This window comes from Moschus berezovskii, chromosome 11, assembly GCF_049115385.1.
Source record: "Moschus berezovskii isolate FMDL1 chromosome 11, NW_MosBer_1.0, whole genome shotgun sequence".
In the NCBI taxonomy this organism is placed as follows: domain Eukaryota; kingdom Metazoa; phylum Chordata; class Mammalia; order Artiodactyla; family Moschidae; genus Moschus; species Moschus berezovskii.
The window spans coordinates 39,274,962-39,300,107 of record NC_142470.1 but is presented as its reverse complement, the minus strand read 5'-3'; the positions used below and the strand labels follow the sequence as shown (position 1 = coordinate 39,300,107).

At 39.9% G+C, this 25,146-nt stretch overlaps 1 protein-coding gene across 3 annotated transcripts in view; it reads right to left on the bottom strand.

Moving 5' to 3' along the window:
• GFPT1 (glutamine--fructose-6-phosphate transaminase 1) overlaps positions 1–14,544 on the bottom strand; it is a 63,879-nt gene extending 49,335 nt beyond the window's left edge. The window contains exons 1-3 of one of the 3 annotated variants that reach the window (XM_088841285.1): positions 14,341–14,544; positions 3,154–3,261; positions 1,037–1,144 (exon numbers count right to left, since the gene is read on the bottom strand). In XM_088841285.1, coding sequence (XP_088697411.1) covers positions 1,037–1,144; positions 3,154–3,261; positions 14,341–14,347 — 223 coding nt within the window. In that variant the 5' untranslated portion in view covers positions 14,348–14,544. Of the gene's footprint in view, positions 1–1,031; positions 1,145–3,153; positions 3,262–14,340 lie in introns of those variants that run through there. The other 2 variants (XM_088841286.1, XM_088841287.1) reach the window with 2 other exon arrangements.
• Between the last annotated feature and the right edge of the window lie 10,602 nt (positions 14,545–25,146).

Below are 25,146 nucleotides of genomic sequence, written 5' to 3'. Positions count from 1 at the left end.
TTGAAGTGTAGCTGTTTGGGTGTCTGCTTTATTTCAAGCTAATCTTATCCATAACAGATTCAAAATAAATACTGTCATAATTTGTTAAACGAGTACAGCCGACCCTTGAACAACACAGGGGGTTGGGGAGCTGACTCACTGAGCAGTCAAAAACCTACATGTAACTATAGCCAGCTTCTGGATCCAAGGTTCCACCTCCACAGATTTAATCAATCATGGATGGTGTAGCACTGTAGTATTTACTACTGGGAAAAAAAAAATCTCCATATAAATGAACCTGCACAGTTCACACCCATGTTGTTCAAGTATCAGTTGCACCATGAAGCTGAATATCTGGCTTATGTAAAAATTAAAAATGACTAAATCCATTGTTCTCCTCTTTCACCCGTACCCCTTTACAGTAATAACGATGGCATCCATTTGAGCAGGTATATCAACTGTTTCCTGGGTTTTGTGGAGGATTTTTTTTATGTTTTTTCAATCAATTTACTTCAAAGTCTTTGCTTTGTTTTCAAGTTTTCTGTGAAAAAATAAAATGTATAAGCATAAAATAATGAATAAATACTGTAATGTATACCCTGTATGATGGAACACGTATCTTTGGCAACTACTTTACGCTCAGGTAGTAAGAAAATCACGAGGTAAAAATATGAGTTATCTGATTGTATCAGACCTACTAAAAGGTGCAACATCCAGACTGATGATATATCCAAACTCAGCATTTTAGTCCAAAGTGAAGACAACCACCAAGTGAAGCCACGTGAATAAGGGCACTACTAAAAATACCTTTTGTCTTATGAAAGGCCCTTCTCCAGGAACGATGGCTATTTCCCTCCCTAGTTAATACTATTTCTGAAACAAAGGTACATTAAAAGCAGTACAAACAGTATCAAAACTACTTTTCTTCCCTCCCTTCAACTTTTAAGAATCACTATTCTTAAAATGGGCCCCAAAATATGGGAGGAAAAATAACTTGGTAAGGAAGGGAGAAGGAAGAAAAGAGGAGGGGGGACAAAAAACAAACTAAGTACATTACTGTGAACTTCTTCATCCAGTGCCTTAACTTTTCCTTTCTTCTTAATGAGCTGGATTTTGCAGGCATTGGCTTCCCAATCTTTATCATTGCCTCCGTCAATTCCCACACCTGAATCATCCAGAGATAAAAAAGGAAGATTTAGAAACTGGCTACTACTTAGAAACTATGACCGTAAGGCAGAACTTATAAATGAAAAATACATTTTTTTCATCTAATTAATTCATTTACTTATCAATTCAAAATTTACTAAAAACACACTATATGTCAAGAACCATGACAGCCACTAGAGACAAAAATGAAGAAAATTCAGTTCCTGATCTCCAATTTCTCAATAGTCTACTGAGAAGACAGACAAGGAAAAAATAATTACCATATAGTGTGGTTTAATATAATAAAAGTTCAGTTCAGATCAGTTCAGTCGCTCAGTCGTGTCCGACTCTCCGCGACCCCATGAATCATAGCACGCCAGGCCTCCCTGTCCATCACCAACTCCCGGAGTTCACTCAAACTCATGTCCATCGAGTCGGTGATGCCATCCAGCCATCTCATTCTCTGTCGTCCCCTTCTCCTCCCGCCCCAACCTTTCCCAGCATCAGAGTCTTTTCTAGTGAGTCAACCCGTCGCATGAGATGGCCAAAGTATTGCAGTTTCAGCTTTAGCATTATGTGGCTATAATAAAAGTACTACATGTTTCAACTGCAGCACAATGGAGATACACAGAAGACTGGCACCATCTCAGAAGCAGGTAAGGAAGGGATGTCAGGACACACAGCTCTCAAGATTCTACTACATTTCCTACAGAATTTGAAAAAGTTACTCTAGAGTACCATTAAAGGTAGGTCACTTAAAATATGTAATAGGTGAAAGAAAAGCAGCCTCCAAAGCAGACAAAAAAGAAATAATCAGCAAGTTAGGATGAGAATGAGAAGATATGTTGTCAGAGGTGAAGGAAAGAGATAATGTGAAGAACAAAAGAGTTGAGGAATTGACTTTCCATTAGTTGAGGAAGAGTCAAGGAAGATAAAAGCCCATTACACAGGGCAACGTTGAGTGTACAGTAAAGAGTTAATATGGAAGGAAGATAAATGCCCATTACACAGGGCAACGTTGAGTGTACAGTAAAGAGTTAATATGGCAGGCCCAAGAATGCTATCTTAGAAAGGCCTGCTTGCAAAGCTGGCCCTTGGCTGGCATCTGTGAACTTAAATTTCAAGAGGGTTCCCACCACGTTAACTGATTAAGAATGGCTTACTGCACCTATACTGTGGGAGTAAACAACATGGCTTATGCTGAACATCCACTTTCCTTCTAAGAGCCTGAAATGTCGGTACATGTTAGGCACAAGGTATCTACATGACGAGCCCACAGCGACAATCTTGAGCACAGAGTTAGAGCTTCCCTGGTACACATTTTACACATGTTGTTCAACTCGCTAGGGGAATCAAGCACATGTGGGAGATTCTCTCCACAGGGAAAGAATTCTGAGGCTTATGCCTGGCTTCCTCCAGACTTCGCCCCATGCATCTTTTCTCTTTGTTAATTTTGCTTTCTATTATTTTGCTATAATAAACTATAGCCATAAGTACAACTATATGCTGAATGCTCCAAGGGAATCACTGAAACTGGAGATGGTCTTGGGGACCCCGATATGATTAAGGGAAGGAGTTGGAGTGGAACATAAAGTTAACAAAAAGTTATTTTTCTTTGCTTTGTCATTTATGTAAGATAGAATCTTGGGCAAGATCACATGCCAGAAGCATGGAATCCATGCAGAAAAAGAAATTAAAAGTTATAGGAGAGAAAAAAAAAATTACAGAGTAAGGCCTTCAAAAACTCTGTTCTATAATGAAAATGCCCCCAGTAACTTGTTTTTACAGTAACATTCTTAGCGCAAGAAGAGACCCATAAGAAGCAATACTCTACATAAATGGTAATGTTGTTGAAATTGAATGAACAAACCCTTTAAATACGATAAAAAACAAAAATTCTTCAGATTTTAGATTTACCAGAAACAACAAAATGGATATTATAAAAAGTCCAGTAACCGAAAACAAAAAACCCTTTTTATTGAGAGTCAAGAATCATGGAACACCCATAATATTTTTTAAAGGAAATACCAGCAGAATCGTATCCTCTGTACTCCAGTCGCTGAAGGCCTTTGATTAGTGTCTCCAAAATTTCTCGTCTTGTGCGAGGAACATGGTAGTTTAAGTAAGCAAATATACCTGCAAAAAACAAATTTAATTAATAGAAAATTCTGACTAGAGAATCAAAATTAGCAGTTCTGTCAAAACCCTAATTTGCATAATAATGTATATGATGTGCAAAAAAGGTAAAGCTTGAGTCCATCTTTGAAAACAAAAGAAATCTTCACTTCAAATTTTTCAAAGGCAGTGAAACTTTTTCAAAGGGGAAATTCTTATACATATAAAAAACACTGAAGCAAATATGTCAAAATAAATGTTTAGTTCTTCAAACATTTAGTTTATAAGACTGGTGACTTACCTTCATCATTGACATTTTATCAACTAAAATTTATTTGGGATTTATGTTCTATACACTGAGCATTATTTTTAAAGGAAAACATTTTCTGAACTGAATATTTTAAGCAACATATGTACCCTACAAAACTTACACAGACAGAATAATTTTTCTTACTTTCAATGACCATGCTATCAACACATTTAGGAATAAATAACTTATAAATCGCGATGATGTGAAGAATACTTACAATCTAAATCATTTAATCATAGAGAAAAATGGGCTAAAAAAATATGTAATCATCACAGAAGCAATGGTTTCTCACTTGTTCACCAGATTCTATTAAAGGACAAATAACTATAATACATATTAATAACTCTTGAGAATTCTCACTCTTGAGAACCAATCAAGACAGTATATTAAAAAGCAGAGACATTACTTTGCCAACAAAGGTCCGTCTAGTCAAAGGTATGGTTTTTCCAGTAGTCATGTATGGATGTGAGAGTTGGACTATAAAGAAAGCTGAGCACTGAAGAATTGATGCTTTTGAACTGTGGTGTTGGAGAAGACTCTTGAGAGTCCCTTGGACTGCAAGGAGATCCAACCAGTCCATCCTAAAGGAAATCAGTCCTGAATATTCATTGGAAGGACTGATGTTGAAGTTGACACTCTAATACTTTGGCTACCTGATGCGAAGAACTGGCTCATTTGAAAAGACCCTGAAGCTGGGAAAGATTGAAGGTGGGAGGAGAAGGGGATGACAGAGGATGAGATGGCTGAATGGCATCACCAACTCAAAGGACATGATTTTGAGTAGGCTTCAGGAGTTGGTGATGGACAGGGAAGCCTGGTGTGCTGCAGTCCATGGGGTTGCGAAGAGTCGGCCACAGCTGAGTGACTGAACCTGAACTGAGAATTCACAGACAAGGAGCAATTGTCTGGAAAAGCAAAACTATAAATAAAGGAACTTGTACAACATAAACTGATCCAGTAAAGTGGCAACAGAACACAGGTAAAGGAAATCCACGTTTTAGGAAGAGCAGCATGGAAATATTCTGAGGTCTTCCATGATTGTGCTTTGGCCAGCAAGAATATAGCTTAAATGTATAAAAACTGAAAATCAAAATATAAGGAAATATAAATTCAAGTAGCTTACTTATGAAAGAACTTTCCTATTTCTTAACTATCTTACACTATAATGCCACTGATTCTTAAGGGGATTAATTCTGTGGGGCAGAACTCTGGAATGACCAGCTTTTATTTCATTTGAAAATCTATGTTTCTTTAAGAGTTTGGTCTTATCAAAGCATTTCAGAATAGAAAAATATCACACTGTTAATATCTGACCAAAAAAAAAAAACATAACATGTATACCGAACATCATGACGAGTACAGTGCAATTTTCTCTAACAAACTACCATGCCCCTCAAAAAAAAAAAAAAAGAAAATCACATTTTAAAACTAAACTCCAAAACAACATGAAATAGCTATTTGAGCTTTTCTAAAAAAAGGTAGCAGAAGGCCACAGTCTTATATAAATTCTATATTCATTCATATTTTGAAAAATTATAATTGTGAAGATCTATTAATTTATCTGGCACTGTACAAAAATCTCACATGCACAGCACCACACCACATTAGGTCTGGGGGTTTTGTTGTTACTGCTGTTTCTTTATAAACTATCTGGAATATGAACAAACTAAAATAATAACCCAACTGTAAATCAAACTTTTATAGGTTCTACCCTTTTACCCTCATGGGCACTGGCCTTTGATAAAGATTAAACACACACAGAAAACTATCATTCCCAAATAAGTATCTGTGTTATCTAATTAACGGACAATACACAAAATATATTTTCCCAAAATAAAACTTTAATATACATGTGCTAACAGAACACACATTCTCAACTAGCCTACTCTCCACCACTGTGATTAGCATCAGCTAAATAATCTGCTAAAGGAGGATACAATCTAATTCAATTAAAAATCATTCACTAATATGACATATTACACAGTCAAAAATTCTTTGCAGGCTGAGGGCTCTGGAAAGCCTTAAAGAAGTCCAAATCCCAATTATGCAGCACATTCAGAAAAATTCACTACTAAATCAGCTCTCCCTTAAGAAATGTAATTCCTTCCCTGGAGGTCCAGTGATTAAGACTCTACACTTCTAAAAAAAAAAAGACTCTACACTTCTAATGCAGGATGTGCAGGTTTGATCCATGGTGGGGGAACTAAGATCCTGTGTGTGGTGAAACATGGCCAAAAATTTTTTTACAAATAAATGTAATTCCTTTTTTCCTGAGATTTATTTTTTTATTGAGGTAATATTGAGGCATTTCTTTCTACCTCAATATAATTTATGAGGTATTTATTTTTTTATTGAGGTAATAAGTTGCGTGTACACAACATTATCAGAGAAGGAAATGGCAGCCCACTCCAGTACTCTTGCCTGGAAAATTCCATGGATGGAGGAGCCTGCTAGGCTACAGTCCATGGGGTCACAGAGAGTCGGACATGACTGAGCGACATCACTTTCTTTCTTTCTATAGTTCCTTTTGAAGAAGGAAATGGCAACCCACCCCAGTGCCTGGAGAATCCCATGGACAGACAGGCCTGGTGGGCTGCAGTCTGTGGGGTTGCAAAGAGTCGGACACGAGTAAGCAACTAACACACATACACATACAACATTGTATTTCTACTTCTGTATACCTTATATACTCTGTTCTGTGTTTCTACATTCTTGTTTTTGTTTGGTTTGTTCACTTAAAGAAGTGTAACTCTGACAGTAAAAAAAATAATACATTCATAGAATTAAGGATGAAATATAATAACCAAATACCAATTTTTAAAACAATTTAAATGTTAATGATAAAAACACTGTTTTTAAGACAACTTACAGATAGACTCAATACATTTTTTTAAAAGAAAATTCATAGTGATGTCATATTAAATTCACTGATTTCAACACATATAATTCAACAACATTCAACTTTGATATTTTTCCTAACTTCAATCTCCCTGGTTTACACTGGTTCATTGTGTAGATCCTGAGATCCTGAGTACAATTTTATAGGAAGAGAAATATTCTCTAAACCAATATCTCTCTCCAAACAAACTTAAGGTTTTTATTTATTTGGCTGCGCCAGGTCTTGGTTGCAGCACACAGGATCTCTGACCTTCACTGCAGCATGCAGGATCTTAGTTACCCAACCTGGGATTGAACCTGCGCACCCAGCAATGGAAGCACAGAGTGTTAACCACTGGACCACCAGGGAAGTTTCACATAAGTATGTATGTTTTTTATATTGTCTGTTGATTCCCTATTAGCAATTCTAAGATTCATCGCAGCTTTAAGGTAAAGACAACTATATTGCTTAGCCTATGATACTCTGAAAGTATTCTCATAACAATTTCTAGGCCTTTAGATACTGACAACACTGATTTCAAGACATTTATATTTTCTTTCTTTGTGGTCCATATAAAAATGGTACATTTCCCAGTAAGTGTCATCTTAGATTCAATGAAATACCATATATCAATTCCAATTCAAAACTTGCCTTCCTCTCAAAAGAGGAAGCACTACTATTACCAATAACCATTACTCTTATTGTTTTGGTTCACTATTGGAACAAAGAAAAAGAGAAGACGTAGAACAGAGGAAGTAGTAGGAGCAATATTGCACAACTAGGCAGAAACTTAAAAGGATTAAAAGGATGACACATATAGAGAAATTCTCTAAGATCAAAGTATCAGAGCTGGGAAAAGAAAGTTATCCAGCATTAGGAAAATGAAAGATAGAGGATGAATCTGTTGATTTACACACCAGCCCCTTGAGAGCACAGCTGGCCCACTTTTTCAGATTAGGGGGTTATCTGTAATCTTGGGGAAAACAGAACCACAAACAATTGCCAGTTGGGCATGCAGAGCATATTTACAGCCGTTTACAGGGTAGGTATTCATAACTCAAAATGACAGAGTAGCAATCCCTACTTCAGGTCTTTGATATTTGTCTTGTCAAACCTCACAATAAACAATTCTGCTTAAGGTAACTACAAAAGCCTGAAAACTAACTCTTCACAGCTCTTCAGTAACTGTTCCAGTGCCACAAACTGTAGTAGCTATATTGAACACAGGAGATTTTCTACTGCCAAGTCGGCTTGTGTTTTCAAAGTGAAAATTTCTTATTAATGTAATATACCTGGAATAAATATATCCCTAACTGAAGCAAGAGGCTGCACCTATAAGCATCATTCTCAGAAAATGGCAACTTAAATTCAGTGACATAAAAGCACTTATAAGCCCCTTGCTTAACAAGATATTCAGATATGACCTAGATCATAGACTTGACACACCTGGTTAAAAGCAATCTAGTTATAGGAAAAGACTGTTCAATTGTACTGAAATGAAAACAATGCAATTTAGCTGACCAATCAAATTATTAAAGTTTCTATGTCTGGTTTAATTTAGGTTCTTATGAACAAAAAATTCTACTTTATATGAGGTATATTGACTTACAATATTATATTAGTTTCAGGAAGAAATTTTGCTCTTCCGTATTTTCTCACTTGACAGCTTCAATATTCTGATGAGAACCTAGACATCGGAGTTTATCAGTATTAAAAGTTCAAATTTATTCTCCAAATTTTATTTTCTGAAACAATCCATCCACAATGTCACTTGTTTCCTTTTTAAAATTCTTCTTATAACAAGTTACAGATTATCACTAAAGATTCAAATTACACAAATCCTACAGAATGAATTGTGAAATATCTCTTTTCTACCTCCATACAGGAGATAACTACCATTAATCCCACACACATTGTGACAAACCTTCAGGTATGAATTTTTCTACATATATAAACTCAGATGTATATGGTCTTAGAGGTTTTTTTAAAAGCATATGAATGTGATAATACACATATTGTTCTGTATTTTTCTCTTAAGATGTTGGAGATCTTTTTATGTCAGTACAACACAACCACCCCAGTCTATTTAATGGCTACATAATAATAATAGTTCATAATAGACTTCTCATTTTTTACCCAGCCATTTACCTATTTATTGAGGCTTTCCAAACTCTTTCTAATTATAAACAATTCCGCAATTAAAGTTATACACACCAATTAAACACTTGCCATAAAACACAGTCAATACTATAACTATGGAGGCACATTTTATAGATAAGATTCCTCTAAAAGATAAAATATTTGAGAAACTATTTTTCTACAACCCCAAAAACACAAAGAAAAAATTACATGGAGTGACACAAGAGAAATTTCAATTTTTTGCTTGTTAACTGTTCAAAATCTTTTTCCTAGTTACAAAATGCTGGTTGAATTGTCCCCTACTTTGTTGTAAATACTTGTGGCCACTGAACGGAGCTCCAAAACACTTCTCTCTTGCATATTTAACACCCTGGAACTCAAAGCAGTGTTTAAACCCTGACATGGCTAATTACACACTCCCTCACAGTCTACCTTTGTCATCATCTTTCCTGAGAAAAAGCAGTCATTCCTTGCTTACAACATTCCATCTCTCCTGTTTCTCTCTGATCAATCACATCAGACCACAGTTTTTCATCATCTTGCCAAGTCAGCCCCTCTGGGCCAATTATGCTCTCACCTGTGTCCCCGAGCACTCCTACAGTGAAATCCATCCATTTCAGGTCATCCATCCATCTGAAGTCTACTTTCCTAGAGACACTCCCAACTGCTGACCAGTTCTGCTAATTCATTGTCTAACTTTCAAATCACCCCCAGATATTATGCTAAAATCTAAAATCTAGTAGTGAAGTGTAGTGAAAGTCACTCAGTCGTGTCCGACTCTTGCGACCCCACGGACTGTAGCCCGCAAGGTTCCTCTGTCCATGGGATTCTCCAAGCAAGAATACTGGAGTGGGTAGAATCTAGACTAACTCTTAAATTCTCATTTCTCTCCTCCCAGCTTCTTTCTCATTTCTGGTAGATTCTTTGTAGAACTGAAGCCTTCCTCTCCATCTTAAGGGTATAATACTCTATAAACCCTCTTATCTTTCCTTATAAACTCAAATTAGAGAAAGATATTTTACACACTATTCCGTGAACCAACCTCTCCTACTTGAACAAACCTCTCCTACTTATAAGTCTTGATAAGTGAGTCCTTGATTTTGTAAATAAAGAACTTTTTGTTAACATCAAAATATTATGAGGATCCTACACAACAGTTCAGTAGCTCAGTTGTGTCTGACTCTTTGTAACCCCATGGACTGCAGCACACCACGCATCCCTGTCCTACACAACAGTGCGTTGAATTTTCATTATCTAATGATCTAGCTCAACTTTCAGTCAATTTAGAGATAATGCTTAGGGTATGAATCAACCAGTTAACACCTGGTTTTAACTTCACAGCTTACATGTTGGAAATCAACTTTTCAACTCTACCAGGGACTTCAGTTTCACAATATTGTCTCTTTTGTTGGTATACACGCTCTCTTCCTGAACACAAATTCTTCTACCTTCATATGTGTAACTTCTCTAATGATTTCTTTATAGCCAAAGGAATTCATCTCTCTCTGCAGTATTAAACATGAATGACCTTTTTCTACTCTTACAGACTTTCTACTAAGGCAATATACCACTTTGGAACATTTGTGCCTCTAGGTACTATTCTTTGGCCTCTTTTCCTGGTACTTCAATTTCTTCTTTCAAACCCACTGGTAGTGGTTCTTAATTTATTATTTCTGACTTCATACACTGTTCGGTAAAATGTGTCATCAGTGGTGTCTCTCACAATGCACTGGTTCTTTACCAGCTGGCAGCAGTCCTCACCAAGAGTCCTATCCTGTTATCTGGAACATTCCTGGCCTAACCAGTCTCTGAATTTCTATTCATTTCACTCCCAATCTAAAATATGGCAATGAACAAGGACTGTGTTATTATCACCCACACCTGCTGCACGTGTATTTACTGTTCCTTTCAATCAGACAGCAATTCCTTTGAAGGCAATTCCCTTGTTCTAGCCTTCTCTCCTAAGGGCAGAGTGCCAAGTCCAAAGAGATCACTTCAAATATCTTTTCTTTTACCAATATTTTGTTATTGAAGTATAGTTGCTTTATAATGGTGTGTTAATTTCTGATGTAGATCAAAGTGACTCAGTTATACATATCAAATATCTTCTAGTACTTCCTAGGTACCTAAAATGTATAGTCAAAAATTCTCAAACCACAGAAAGAGAACACTATGTTGCAGGATGCTAAGTTCAGTTCAGGTCAGTCGCTCAGTCGTGTCTGACTCTCTGTGACTCCATGAATCACAGCACGGCAGGCCTCCCTGTCCATCACCAACTCCCGGAGTTCACTCAAACTCATGTCCATCGAGTCGGTGATGCCATCCAGCCATCTCATTCTCTGTCGTCCCCTTCTCCTCCCGTCCCCAACCTTTCCTAGCACCAGAGACTTTTCCAGTGAGTCAACTCATTGCATCAGGTGGCCAAAGTATTGCAGTTTCAGTTTTAGCATCAGTCCTTCCAATGAACACCCAGGATTGATCTCCCTTAGAATGGACTGGTTGGATCTCCTTGCAGTTCAAGGGACTCTCAAGAGTCTTCTCCAACACCACAGTTCAAAAGCATCGATTCTTCGGCGATAAGCTTTCTTCACAGTCCAACTCTCACATCCATACATGACCACGGGAAAAACCATAGCCTTGACTAGATGGACCTTTGTTGGCAAAGTAATGTCTCTGCTTTTTAATATACTATCAAGGTTGGTCATAACTTTCCTTCCAAGGAGTAAGCGTCTTTTAATTTCATGGCTAAGTAGGCATACAGTAAAAGAAAGTCTCCATAATTAAAGGTTTAAGAAATACTGGGTTAAACAAAGTTAACAGGTTTATTTGTAGAACTTCCTAAAAACTTTAAACTTGCTAATTGAGAATCTCCAAAAGCCAAATTACCCAAACTTATGTGTTACAAAACTCTTTCCCACCTTATACCGCTCATTACCAGAACCTGTTAACTTTTCCTTTTCCAGGGATCACAACTGAGAAAATGCTCATTAAGCAATAATTCTTTTCTTTCACATCTACTTCATACTCAGTATGTTTAAGAATATGGCAATACCACTAATTTTATGATTTATCATAGAAGCCAGTCTCAGCATCACTTAAATAGCCCCAAAGCCGTGACACAGTATAATTACAAAACCATTTTTAAGGATTCATTTCAGAATATTTTTAAATTGCAGTTCTCTAACTGCTTTTAAATACGATCTCATTTACGAAAATGTCACTTACATATACCACTGGAGCAAAAAGGTATAATCCCATATTTATTAAAAAAAAAAAAAAAACAGCAAAATCTGTTAAGAGCTGTGTGAAGTTTAAGTGAACTGACACTTTCTCACTGAAGCCAAAGGTAAAACAGATTATAAAGAACAAAGTGCATTCCAAAGAATCAAGGATAAGAGGAAGACAAAATAAATTTGTAACATAGATACACTATTTTTCTCTGGAAGGTTCTACTGCTTATTAGCACATGAAATGTTCCAATAAATCCTGCAATTAATTAAAAAAGCCAGTTCAGCATTGTTTAAATTTGCTTCTCAAATTTATTTGACCATAAAATCTTTTTTCCCCTCAGTAACACTTACTAATATCCCAATACAATCTGATAAATAACAGTTTTACCAGTATTTCTGATTGGAAAAAGCTATCAAAAAAAAATTGTTACCCTCATTCTTCTGTTTCAACATTCTGCAATGTTGAAATCAAATAATCTTTTAGAAAACCTTTAACAAGCAGCAGGTATTCACAAAGCAAACCTCTAAATTTTCCCACCTAATTTCATCCCCATTCAGTTCCTCTGCCTAGAATTTTATTTCAATAATTAATATGTGGGAAGAAAACAAAGACAAATCGTGTCTTAACAGTTAACTTTCAGAACTACACACCAAAGAGGAGATAAATTCTGGATATTCCTGCAATCATGTAAAACTCTGATCCAGGTTAAAAGCACGACCTTCGAAATGCCTCAAATACTAGTTCTTTATTTCTTGCTCCATCACCTGTTTTCTCACTGTGGAATGGGGATGCTGGCTGTGTGAAAATGTCTAACATTTAATCTCCACACTAAAATCTGAACCTCCACTCTTATCTGAACCTTTTCTAAACCAGATCTTACGTTTTCTTTTATAGTACTGTATTTTTCACTTCCTTTTTCCTGGAACAAGATAAGAAATGATCTGCAACCAGAAAGCCAGGGACTCGACTAGATGAATGCTTCATCACTCAGTAACACTTAATGACCAAACCAAGCACACTGGGGGCCTGCAAATTCATTACCCCACAGCTCCAAACTAAATTATGTCTTTCGGAAAACCATTCTGCTACCCTGAGACATAGCAAAAGTCTAACTGATTCTAAACTCTGCTCTCCCAAATAATTTCAGCAAGTTATTTATAGTTGTTTGTTTTTTGTGCAGTTTTTTTAGTCTACTCTAAATTTAAACCTGCTCTTCATTTTAGAAGCTGAAATTAGCATTAAGTTAAATACAAGAAAAAGAGACACTAATCAGCACAAGCTGCCTCCTGCTCAGTTCTTCTTGAAAAGGGCTACAAAGAGTAACTTTCCCAGATAGCTTCAATTCTATGGCAATCATAATTCCTTTAAAAGGTGTTTTTCTTCCGGGGGTAAGGTCGTTGTAAATTTCAATAAGGAAGGTAAGAATTCAATTCTTTTTACTTAAAATAGCCAAGTTAGTACCAATTTTAGAGCATATCAGTCATTTCAGATATAATTCTGACAATTCCTTTTGAACTCACTGTGTGTGCATGCTAAGTCACTTCAGTCATGTCCGACTCTTTGCGACCCTATAACCTGTAGCCCACTAGGCTCCTCTGTCCTTTGGATTCTCCAGGCAAGAATACTAGAGTGGGTTGCCATACCCTCCTCCTGGGAAATCTTCCCGACCCAGGGTACGAACCTGCGTCTCCTCACATCTCCAGCACTGGCAGGTCGTTTCTTTACCACTAGCGCCACCTGGGAAGCCCCTTTTAACTCACACCACTTTCAGGTTACTATTATAATGACTAAGTCTCAAATCATGTAATAGAAGGGCCTAACTTCAGGTTTTAGCTGTTCTAGGTAAAACACTCATTAAATGTAGGCCAATATTTCTCATAAGGAACTGTTTCAAATGGAAGCACACTCAAGTGACAGATGAAGTACGATCTCTCTCCACGGTCACTTCCGGGCCCATTCGCCAAGATATTGACCAGCACTGGGTTCTGTTGAGACGGGGGGCAGGGGGCGGAGGCAGGAAGTAAGACCATGCGTAATGTTATTATCGTAGTTCTAGTTCTATTTTCTGCTGGGCATGCCCGAAAGAAAGCAACTATAATTGAGTATTTTTTAAAGGATAAATCCTAGAAACATGCGAGATAAATTCAAGAGACCTCACCTGATGTTCCACAGGTTGCCTCACTCACCTGGACTCTTCTGAATTCACTCCCCTCCACACCTCAGTTCCCTCAGCCCTCGCCCCTTTTCCAATACAGACATTGCTTTTCCCTCCTGGTTCTCTTCATGGCGCAAAGCCCCCCATTCGGCCCCCCAGATCCCCTCCAGGGCCCGCCCTCCTCTCAGGTGCCCTCCTAGGACCACCCCCCCACACTCCAGCTCCCCCACCCCCAGCAGCCTCAGCCACCGCGGGACGCCCCCGGCCCAACACCCAGATTTCGCACCCTCCACACTCCCGCTCCCGCCGGCGCCACCGGCCTCAGCGGCGCCCGCACGGCACCCCAGCACCGCCGCGCAACACGCCCCCCGCCCGCGGCCCCCTTACCACACATGCTGCAGGAGGCACGGTTGGCAAGGCGACTGGCGAGCGGCTGGCGAGTCCGGGAGCGTACACGAGCCTGGAGGGCAACCCGCGAGCTCGGGGACCAAGGGGCCGCCGACACGACTCCCTCAGGGGATGCGACGGCGAAGGCAACGACAGCGGTCTCGGCCTCCCGGGCTTGCCAGCAACTGCCGCCGGGCCCCGCCCCCCGGCGCGCACCGCGCCGCCGCCGCCACCGCCCGCAGGTCCCATTGGGCCGCGCCCGCGCCGCTCACGCACAGGTCCCGCCTCCTCGCACAGCCCCGCCCCGCCCCGCCCCCGAGCCCACGCAGGCCCTGGCCTGCTGGCGGCGGAGACGTGGCACCGGATCGTGGCCGCATCCGCTTGAGGTTCCTGGAGACGCCCGCCCCGGGGGCGAGCAGCGCGAGGCACTGCCCTGCGGGGAATAAGGAGCACGGCGGCTGGCAGGGAACGACGGAAGGATTAGTAAAGAGGATGGACTTGTTAGCAAAGCAAATAGCGTGCGTTGTCCGCCTCGTGTAGCCCAAGGCCCCAAGCCCCAGCACCCCATCGAGCGGAGAAGGAGGAGGAAGAGAACAGGAGGCCTTATCCTGAGGGACCAACAGCAAGTCAGGGAGGGAATACGACAGAAGATTGATGAGAAATTGGAAAGGATTGAGTGAGGGGAGGGGAGAAAGGCAATATTCAGGTTCGGCCAGTCTTTCTGGTGACAGGAGATTCAGGTCCCAGTTTAAGCTCTAAGTCATATGCGTGGCCTCTAAAACTTTTGCTCCCATCCCCACCGCATAACCCCCGGTCTTTGCAGAGGCGGAGGGGCAGACTGTAAGGTTCAACTATCCAATACTATGCGCTCGGGCTTAAGAAACTGCTAGCCCAGACTTCGGATGGCCAAAAGGAGAGGAGGAGTGTAGGAACTGCCTAGATTTGACAGCGTTAGCTTGGGCTCATGAATGATTAATTCTGTGAATTAATGCACCATTCCTGCCAAGAGAGACTTAATCAGAGAGAGATGATGTTTCTGAAAATTTACTACCTGAGCATTTGCTTTAAGAAGATTTAAATGCTATCTTTAATCAAATGTAGAGCGCTATCATAACTCGATTAATGGCCCAAGACTAGAGTTAAGTAAAATTTGTGTTATATACAGAATACCTGTATTCTGACCCCACGTCTCTCACACTACTGATGTCTTCCTACTCTACCTTTCAGTCCTTTACACTCTGAACAGGTAGTTTCTCAACTGGGCAGTTTCTCAACATTCTCAATCTCTTGCACGTATTAGTTAATCTTCAGGGAATCCCCAGCCCATCTCTGCCTAAGTATTGCTTCTTGGGGAAAACCCTTTTTGTCTTCCCCAGAGAGACTTAAGTCTATTCATTAACCTCTCATTCTTTGAGCTGCTGCCTTTAAAGCAATCAGTTCAGTTCAGTTCAGTCGCTCAGTCGTGTCCGACTCTGTGCAACCCCATGAATCACAGCACGCCAGGCCTCCCTGTCCATCACCAACTCCCGGAGTTCACTCAAACTCATGTCCACAGAGTCGGTGATGCCATCCAGCCATCTCATTCTCTGTCGTCCCCTTCTCCTCCCGCCCCCAACCTTTCCCAGCATCAGAGTCTTTTCCAGTGAGTCAACTTGTCGCATGTATGCATCTATATTTTATGATTTTTTGTATATTTCCCTGCAAAGCTAAGTTTCTTGAGAGTAGAACAAGTCTTTGCATGCCCAGCACCTAGTATACCCTAGCACATCTCCTAGTAAGAGATCAAAAATGTTTCTGAATGAGTGGGAAAAGTCCTATGTTCTTAGCAGAATTGACTTTCTGTGGTTGGTTATCTAATCAAGTGCAAAGGGCTTTCCAGTTTTTCTTAGAGGAAAAAAGATGTCCTTTTAGCATGTATCTGTAAAAGATGAAAACACTAATTCAAAAACATACGGTGCACTCCAATGTTCAGTACTATTCACAGTAGCCAAAGTATGGAAGCAATCTAAATGTCTATTGACAGATGCATGGATAAAGAAGGTGCATTATATTCCATTACATATATATATATATATACACACATATGATGGAATTTTATTCAGCCATAAAAAGAATGAAATAATGCCATTTGCAGCAACATGGATGGTCCTAGAGATTATCAAACTAAGTGAAGTAAATCAGACAAGCATAAATATCACAGGATATCACTTATAGGTGGAATCTAAAAAATTATACAAACGAACTTATTTACAAAACTGAAATAGACTCACAGACATAGAAAACAAATTTATGGTTACCAAAAAGGAAAGGGGGGAGGGATAAATTAGAATTTGGGGGTTAACATATACACACTACTATATATAAAATAGATAACCAACAAGGACATACTGTATGGCACAGGAAACTATTAGTACATTCAGCATCTTGTAATAACCTATAATAGAAATGAATGTGAAAAATATGTAACTGAATATATATATATATATAACTGAATCATTTTGCTGTACATCTGAAACTAACCCAATATTGTAAATCAACTATACTTCAATAAAAAGTTGTTTGTTTTCAAAAAAGGAAAAAGATGCCCTTTTTTCACTGTTCTCAAAGGAAGGCAGGAAAATGTCACATTTAACTAATTAAAGTACTTCTCACATGAAAGCCATTTAATATTTCAGGCCCTGAAATAGGTTCCTTAATTACCCATAGCAAAGTTAAAAAACAGTGAACTGTTTGTTAATAGTCTACACATTTTCTAACTCAAGAGGCAAAAAGGTCTCTGTCCATGTACGTATTGGCCTCAGAACCATCATCTGAGAGGTTCTGGCAGAATCTTAGTGATATTGCCAAGGAGTGAAGGTATAATTCCAAAGTTTGAACATTACTTTTGTGCATCACCAGAAAACCCATTGATGCTGCAAAGAAAATGTTACCCAGTGTCACCAAAGTTCTCATGCTCAAACTAATTATCTATTGGACCCTGGCTTTCCTCTTCTGCTTACTCATCTATTGTGACTATCAATTTGTCTTGTCCGTTCCATAGCTACTTTGGAAGATGCTTACGCACCAGTTGCCAGGAAGAAACTTTGAAGGTCAATATTTTCCCAGCCCAACCTTGAACAAGCTCACCCACCCACTGCAACAAAGAGCCTTTGTAACCGTCAGTCAAGGCACTGATACTTTGTCTGACCCCCATCTCTACAGAGCTTTGCCATAGATGGGCCTTTGGGGATAAGGGCTGGAGGAGAAGAAAATAAATGATCTATGAAAGAAACAGGACATCTGGGTCTAATTCAAACATCTGAGGAAATGGAAAAGATTTTCTTTCCCGAACGAAAGTTCTGAACTAACTGAACTCAAAAATATATATATATATATAATGATGATAACAAGGTGTAATTCATTTTCTTTTTATTTAGGTCCATTTCCCTGATCCTGTTGAATATGATGGTTCTCAGCCTTCTCCTTGCCATGCTAAATGATGGGCTAAAGGCCATTAGAGATTTCATTGTCTTTGCTAATGAAACAAAGAACCATAATTAAAATAGCTTTATAAGATTTTTAAATGCCCCCATGTTTGTGATTTTTGTTATCCCTCATCTGGATTATAACAATAAGTAGCAATAAACTACTAAAATTAAAAAGGCCTGGGTACAAAATTCTAGTTATAAGTCCTGGACATGCAGTGTACAGGATGGTGACTATAATTAATGAGACCATATTGTATATTTGAAAGTTGCTAAGATATTAAAAGTTCTCATCCTCAGGGACAAAAATTATAACTGTATGGTGATGGATGTTAACTAGACTTATTGTACTGATCATTTGTAATAAGTACAAATCAATAAGTTTATACACCTGAAACTAATATATGTCAATTATATCCCAATATTTTTAATTAATTAACTTTTGTTGTTGGCTGCACTGGGTCTTTGTGGCTGCACACAAGCTTTCTCTAGTTGCAGCAAGCAGGGGTTACTCTTCACTGTGGTGCATGGACTTCTCATTGCGGTAGCTTCTATTGTTGTGGAACACAGGCCCAGTAACTGTGGCCCATGGGCTTATTGCTCCTCGGCATGTGGGATCTTCCTGGAACAGGGATGGAACACATGTCCCCTGTATTGGCATGTGGATTCTTAACCACTGGACCACCAGGGAACCCCCATCTCAATATTTTAAATGGTCTGTGCATTAAAAGAATATGGGAAGCAGGGACACGTATAGCCCACTTTTTCTGGAGTTATGTGGAGAAGTGTACTTCAGTGAACAGAGAAGATGGTAGCAAGTATCAAAGGAAAAAGTAGGTTGAGCCACAAAGGCCTCTGAGAAGAAAGTAACAAACAGAAGAACAGAAGGGACCAGTTGTAGCCTCAGAAAGACCCCTCTAGTGAACCCCTTTGGTTCCACCACTACCCCAGTTCATCCTATACACCTTCACACCAGAGTGATCTTTAAAAAATAAAGATCAGATCCTGTTTCTCTCTGCTTCCAATTCAGTGGGTATCCTTCACCTGCAGGTTAAGTCCAGACTCCTATGCACACACCATTTGTTATTCAGATCTCGCTCTTGTCAGTTTTATTAGCATCATCTCCCACCATTCTATTCAAGCATCTTATGGTCTAGCTATATTTAATCTATTGGCAGTTCCCTAAAGAAAAATCCTAAACTTGTGCATCTTCGCATTTTCCCTTTTTAAAAAAGAAGCGTTAAGAAGGGAACCAAATATTAAGTAGTTAGGGCTTGACTATAGAGAACTAGACAATTACTCACAAAATAATATTATAAGGGAATCAACAAGTTCCCTGTGCAAAGTTACCTTCACTTCTTCCCTATCACATTTCCTGAACTCTACCTGTACCTATATATTTAATGTGGAACACTACCCACTACTCCCTCCCCAAGGAGATCTACATTAAGTCATTATCATCCATTACACTTTAGAGTGAAAATATGGGATTATTTTCATTTGGATACCAGGCATGAGAAAAGCCCCTGAGGAAATATAAGTTATGATGGGGATAAAGTGAAGATAATTCTAAAATTAGAAGGAAGGCAGACCCAGACACGTGACCTTGGCTGATGACACTTGGTGAGAAAGGGACAACATAAGGGCATGTGGAATTAGGGATGGTAATGCCAGATGAAAGTGAAAGAGAGTGAAAAGGTTGGCTTGAAGCTCAACATTCAGAAAACAAAGATCATGGCATCTGGTCCCATCACTTCATGGGAAATAGATGGGGAACAGTGGAAACAGTGTCAGACTTTATTTTTTTGGGCTCCAAAATCACTGTGGATGCTGATTGCAGCCAGGAAATTAAAAGACGCTTACTCCTTGGAAGGAAAGTTATGACCAACCTAGATAGCATATTAAAAAGTACAGACATTACTTTGCCAACAAAGATCCGTCTAGTCAAGGCTACGGTTTTTCCCGTGGTCATGTATGGATGTGAGAGTTGGACTGTGAAGAAAGCTGATTGCCGAAAAATTGACGCTTTTGAACTGTGGTGCTGGAGAAGACTCTTGAGAGTCCCTTGGACTGCAAGGAGATCCAACCAGTCCATTCTAGAGGAGATCAATCCTGGGTGTTCATTGGAAGGACTGATGCTAAAGCTGAAACTCCAATACTTTGGCCACCTCATGCGACGAGTTAACTCACTGGAAAAAGAGTCTGATGCTGGGAGGGATTGGGGGTGGGAGGAGACAGGGACGATGGAGAATGAGATGGCTGGATGGCATCACCGACTCGATGGACATGAGTTTGAGTGAACTCTGGGAGTTGGTGATGGACAGGGAGGCCTGGCGTGCTGTGATTCATGGGATCGCAAAGAGTCGGACACGACTGAGCGATTGAACTGAACTGAATGCCAGAGAGAGGAGGCTGAGCTAGGAAGAAGGAATCAGAAAGAAGCTGGGGAAAAGGCAAACTTTACCCACTGTGACGGTTGATTTTATGTGTCAATCTGGTTGCACTGGAGTGCCCTGATATTTGGTAAAATATTATATTCTGGATGTTTATATTCAGTGGACATTGAGTAAAGCACATTGCCTTCCATTCTGTAGATGGGCCTCATCCAGTTAGCTAAAAGTTTGAACAGAACACTGACCCACCTGCCTCCAAGAGCTAGAAAGAATTCCCCAGTGGAACTGGAGTTGGATGGCAACATCAGCTCTTCTTGTCTCCAGCCTGGAACCCATCCTGCCTGCTTTGGACTCACTAGCCTCCATGACTGCATGAGCCAATTACTTAAAATGAATTTCACTCTCTCCCCCTTCTTCCCTCTCTCACTTCCGCTCCTCCTGTCTCTGCTGTTGGTTCTGGTTCTCTCTTTTCCCCTCCCTCTCTCCTCCTCTCTCACTCTCTCTCCCTGTCTGTCCTAACAGTTCTGTTTTTCTAGAGAACCCTAATACATCCAAGGTTGATCTTACTGATTTCCTTGGTGTGAATATATGTATTTATTTTAAATTTCTAGAGGAAACTCAAACTAGTTGAAGAAGGGGATTTATTGGCTAACATAACTGGAAGGACAGAGATACAAAGAGTTTCAAGTACATCTATATCCAGGGACACAAACTATGTCAGAACTCTTTGTCTCTCTCTGTGACCTCATGGACAAGGAAAAGACCCCCACACAGCTCTGAAATCACATATTTCCAGCTTGCAGTCCAAGGGGGGAGAGGTTACTTCTCCATCCTAATTTTTTATATTCTAGGCAAGGATTCTGATGGGTCTAGTGTGAGTCACACGCCCCACTTCCATGGCAAAGAAGGCAGGACATGGTGATTGGACAGAGCCACATGGAGTCAGGAAGATGTAGAAGGTCTTCAAAGAAAAGGATGAAAAGAATGAGGGGACACCAAAGACACACAATCAAAAGATGTCCACTTCTCAGGTTTGAGGACAAACTTGAGGTACTGACTCCAACTAGAATGAACAATGAACACATTTCCCAATACTCCCCTCTAGGGTGGCTCCAAATTTCCCCAGTAGGTAGAACCTGGGGCAAGTTTTCTACCTCTGCTGGAAAGAAACTCATTCTACTGCCAAGAAATTGTCAACAAATTGGACACCATGAGATTAACCGGTCCTGTCTACTATTTCTGTCCTCTAGGATGTGACCAGAGCCAAAATAAAAGGGGACCATTCTAGGGAGCTGCCTAGAGCTGAAAGACAGCTAGAAATGTACAGTGACAGAAAAATACCGTTTTCTGGAGTTTCTTCCAAAAGTGGATTCTGCAGACTGTAAGCACCCTGTGGAATTGTCATTGATAATTCTGATGTGGAGAAGCAGAGCATAAGGCTGGGAGTGTAAATTTACCCTCACAAAGGGATGTAAATTCTCACTGGACTGGAGAACAGCTAGCTTCATATTTCTGCATTAAAAACTGTCCACCATACGCACTGCTTTGGCTCATAATGGTCTGGAGCAGGTAACAGATGGAAAAGACATTTGTCCACTAGAAAGCAGCAGCTATGAAGACAAGAGATGCTTTTTCCCTTCCCTGAGATAGGAATACTCAGGAAAGGTACATGGGTTCAATTCCCTAAAGGCAAAATAGTACAGTATTGTGCAAAGGCTCTGCAACCAGAATACCCAGGGTTCATGTTCCTGGCTTTTCCCCTTAAGTTCTATGGCAATGGAATATATACTTCTCTTCTCTGTGCCTCATGGAAACAATAACAATTACCGATCTCATAAGATTAAATAACTTCATAAATATAAGGCGCTTACAACAGTGTCACACAGTGAATGTGCAATCAAAGTCTGCTACTTTTATATACTTTGCTCATCATTCTGTTTAGGGCTTTTTGGGGCTCAAAGCAGGCACCCCAAAATATGCCTCAAAGACATATTATTTTGAATTTAAGAAATAGCCATTACAAGAGGGACACTTTGACCCTCTCGTCTCCCAGAAAGCAGGAAATAAATCTTCCATGTGACAGGTACCCTTCCTGTACTGGGAGGTAGGAAGACATCCTTATCAGTAGAGATAGGGAATTCAGACCAGAAGGTAATCTAAATAAACCTTGTCACTTCCTTTCTACCTTACTGCTGCTGGTGCTGCACTTCAGTCATGTCCGACTCTGTGTGACCCCATAGACAGAAGCCCACCAGGCTCCCCCGTCCCTGGGATTCTCCAGGCAAGAACACTGGAGTGGGTTGCCATTTCCTTCTACCTTACTACCCAAGTCCAAACTTCTTCCTTACTAATTGAGCGTGTGTGCTCAGTCACGTCTGGCTCAATGCAATGCAATGGACTGTAGCCTGCCAGGCTCATTTGTCTGTGGGATTTTACCAGTAAGGATACTGGGGTGAGTTGCCATATCCTCCTCCAGGGAATCTTCCCAACCCAAGGACTGAATCCAAGTCTCCTGCATCTCCTGAAGTGGCAGGCAAATTCTTTACACTGAGCCATCTGGGAAGTCCCACTAATTAAGCACCCAAACTTCTTTGTTCTGTCAATTCCTCTCAATTTTGTGTGAAAATATAAAAGCTAACTGCTTTGGCCACTTCTTAGGTCGCATTGCTATGAGACTTCTATAAGAATTAAATTTTTTTCTTTTTCTCCAGCTAATCTATCTTGTATCAATTTAATTAGGTATCCACTCATAAGAACTCAAGAGAGGTGGAGGGGGAAATTACTCCTTCTATGACTGGCTTCACCCTAATTTTGTTTAGTAAAAAATCTTCCAGGTGCTCTCTTTACTTTTGGCCAATAATCTCTGTCTCAGACACATACTGAAATGTCCCATAAAGTGCTTTCAAGAATATTTCATGTAACAAAAATTTATACATTTTGAGGAGTTAATTTTTATTTTTGTTTTAGTGAAAAACAACTAACTAATGATTACTTTCTTTGGGGCTGTCCGGGAGGAGGAAATTAAATATAACTTAAACATTCAAAATGAAAAACTATCACCTGATTAAACTACACCTAAATTAATATTTGATTGAAAAAATATTTGAAAAAGTGGCTCAGTTAAAAATGTAAACTTGCTGTCATTACAGGATCAACATTTGGCACTGTCTGTCACAAATAATTAAGCAGTAAAATTACTTACAAAGTTCTCCATGATTTACCAGGTTCTTTGTTAGAAGGCAACCAGCTTCAAATGAGAAAGTAACTGATAACACTAGCTTTAACAAGAAAACCTTTTATCTCACATGATACTCTGAAAATGGGTGGTTCCTGGACTAGCTCAAAGGTCAATAGAGTCCTCAAATATCCAGGTCTCCTTTTTTACCCCTTCTGCTTTGCCATTCTTAGCAGACTGCCTTTTCATGATCAAAAGCTGACTGTCAGAGCCTTGGACATCAAGTCTTCATATTAGAGTTTACCGAGCAGGGAGGAATGGAATGGAGAGGCAAAGAGCCTTCTTTACATATAAACTTCCTTCTCTCTCAATCAAGGAAGACAACCTTACCAGAACTTTCTAATAGACTTTCTCTTTCAGTTCACAGGCAGAGTTAGGTCATGTATCCATACTTGAGAGGCTTCCCTGGTGGCTCAGCTGGTAAAGAATCTACCTGCAATGAGAGAGACCTGAATTCGATCCCTGGGTTGGGAAGACCCTATGGAGAAGGGACCGGCTACCCACTCCAGTAATCTGGCCTGGAGAATTCCAAGAACTGCATAGTCCATGGGGTCACAAAGAGTCAGACATGACTGTGTCCATACTTAGACTAATGACTGGCAAAGAAAAAAGGAGTTAAGATGTACTGAGTTAGACTAGTCATAATTTATCCCCTGGGACTGAGGTGAGACCCATCTTCCCTGGGCACAGGGCAAGCAAATGGTAACTGAGAAGACCTCTCAGTGAGAAGAAAGCCTCAGTGTAAACTCTTTGGGTGTAAGAAGGGTAGGCAGCCAAGAACTTCTACAGCATTGTCTGCACGAAGCACTGCCTACCTCTGCTCCATTCCAGCTAAGGCCTTCCACTTCACATTCAAGTCCGTCCTTAGCTTCCTGCAGTTCCCAAATACATTTCACAGCTTCCAGATTCTGATTACAACACTTTGTGTGCTGAGAATGTTTTCCACCTTTCCTCTTTGTTCTTCATGGCTGCTCTGTTTTGTAGAGAATCTTTCCAATAACTTGGCCTCTCCATTCTGTGAGTTCCTATATTCCAGTAACTGAATCTCCCACCCTCACTCAGCCACTTATTTTGTGACCAGACACAAGACTGATTAACTGCATCTCCTCCACAATCTCAATTTCCTGTAGCTTCAGCTAAAGGGCAGGTTACTGTGCCTAGTTTACAAAGTAATTCCCAAAGTAAATCTAACCTAAATTCATCTATAATGGCTCAGGAAACAAATTCTCCACCCGCAATTCCTGGTTCTATGAACCAAAAGAACAAAAATAAAAACTTCTCTTTCCAGCACTCAAAATTGCTGGAGTTCTTTTTGTTTCCATCCCTATGTTAATCTCCATACTTTTGGGGAAGAAAGTTCCAAATATCCAATGTACTTATGTTTCCTTTCCTGATACTGTCTATGAACTGCTGTCTCTGAATTCCTATAGAAAAACAAGAAGGTAAAAGTGAAAGTCACTCAGTCCTGTCTGCCTCTGTGACCCCATGGACTATAGCCTGCCAGACTCCTCTGTCCATGAAATTCTACAGGCAAGAATACTAGAGTGGGTAGCTGTTCCCTTCTTCAGGGCATCTTCCCAACTCAGGAATAAACCCAGGTCTCCCTCATTGCAGTCATATTCTTTACCGTCTAAGCCACCATGGAAGCCCCATCAAAAACAAGACAGACATGTAATTCGCTATTTGGGTCATCTGAAAAAAGTAACCCCTATGG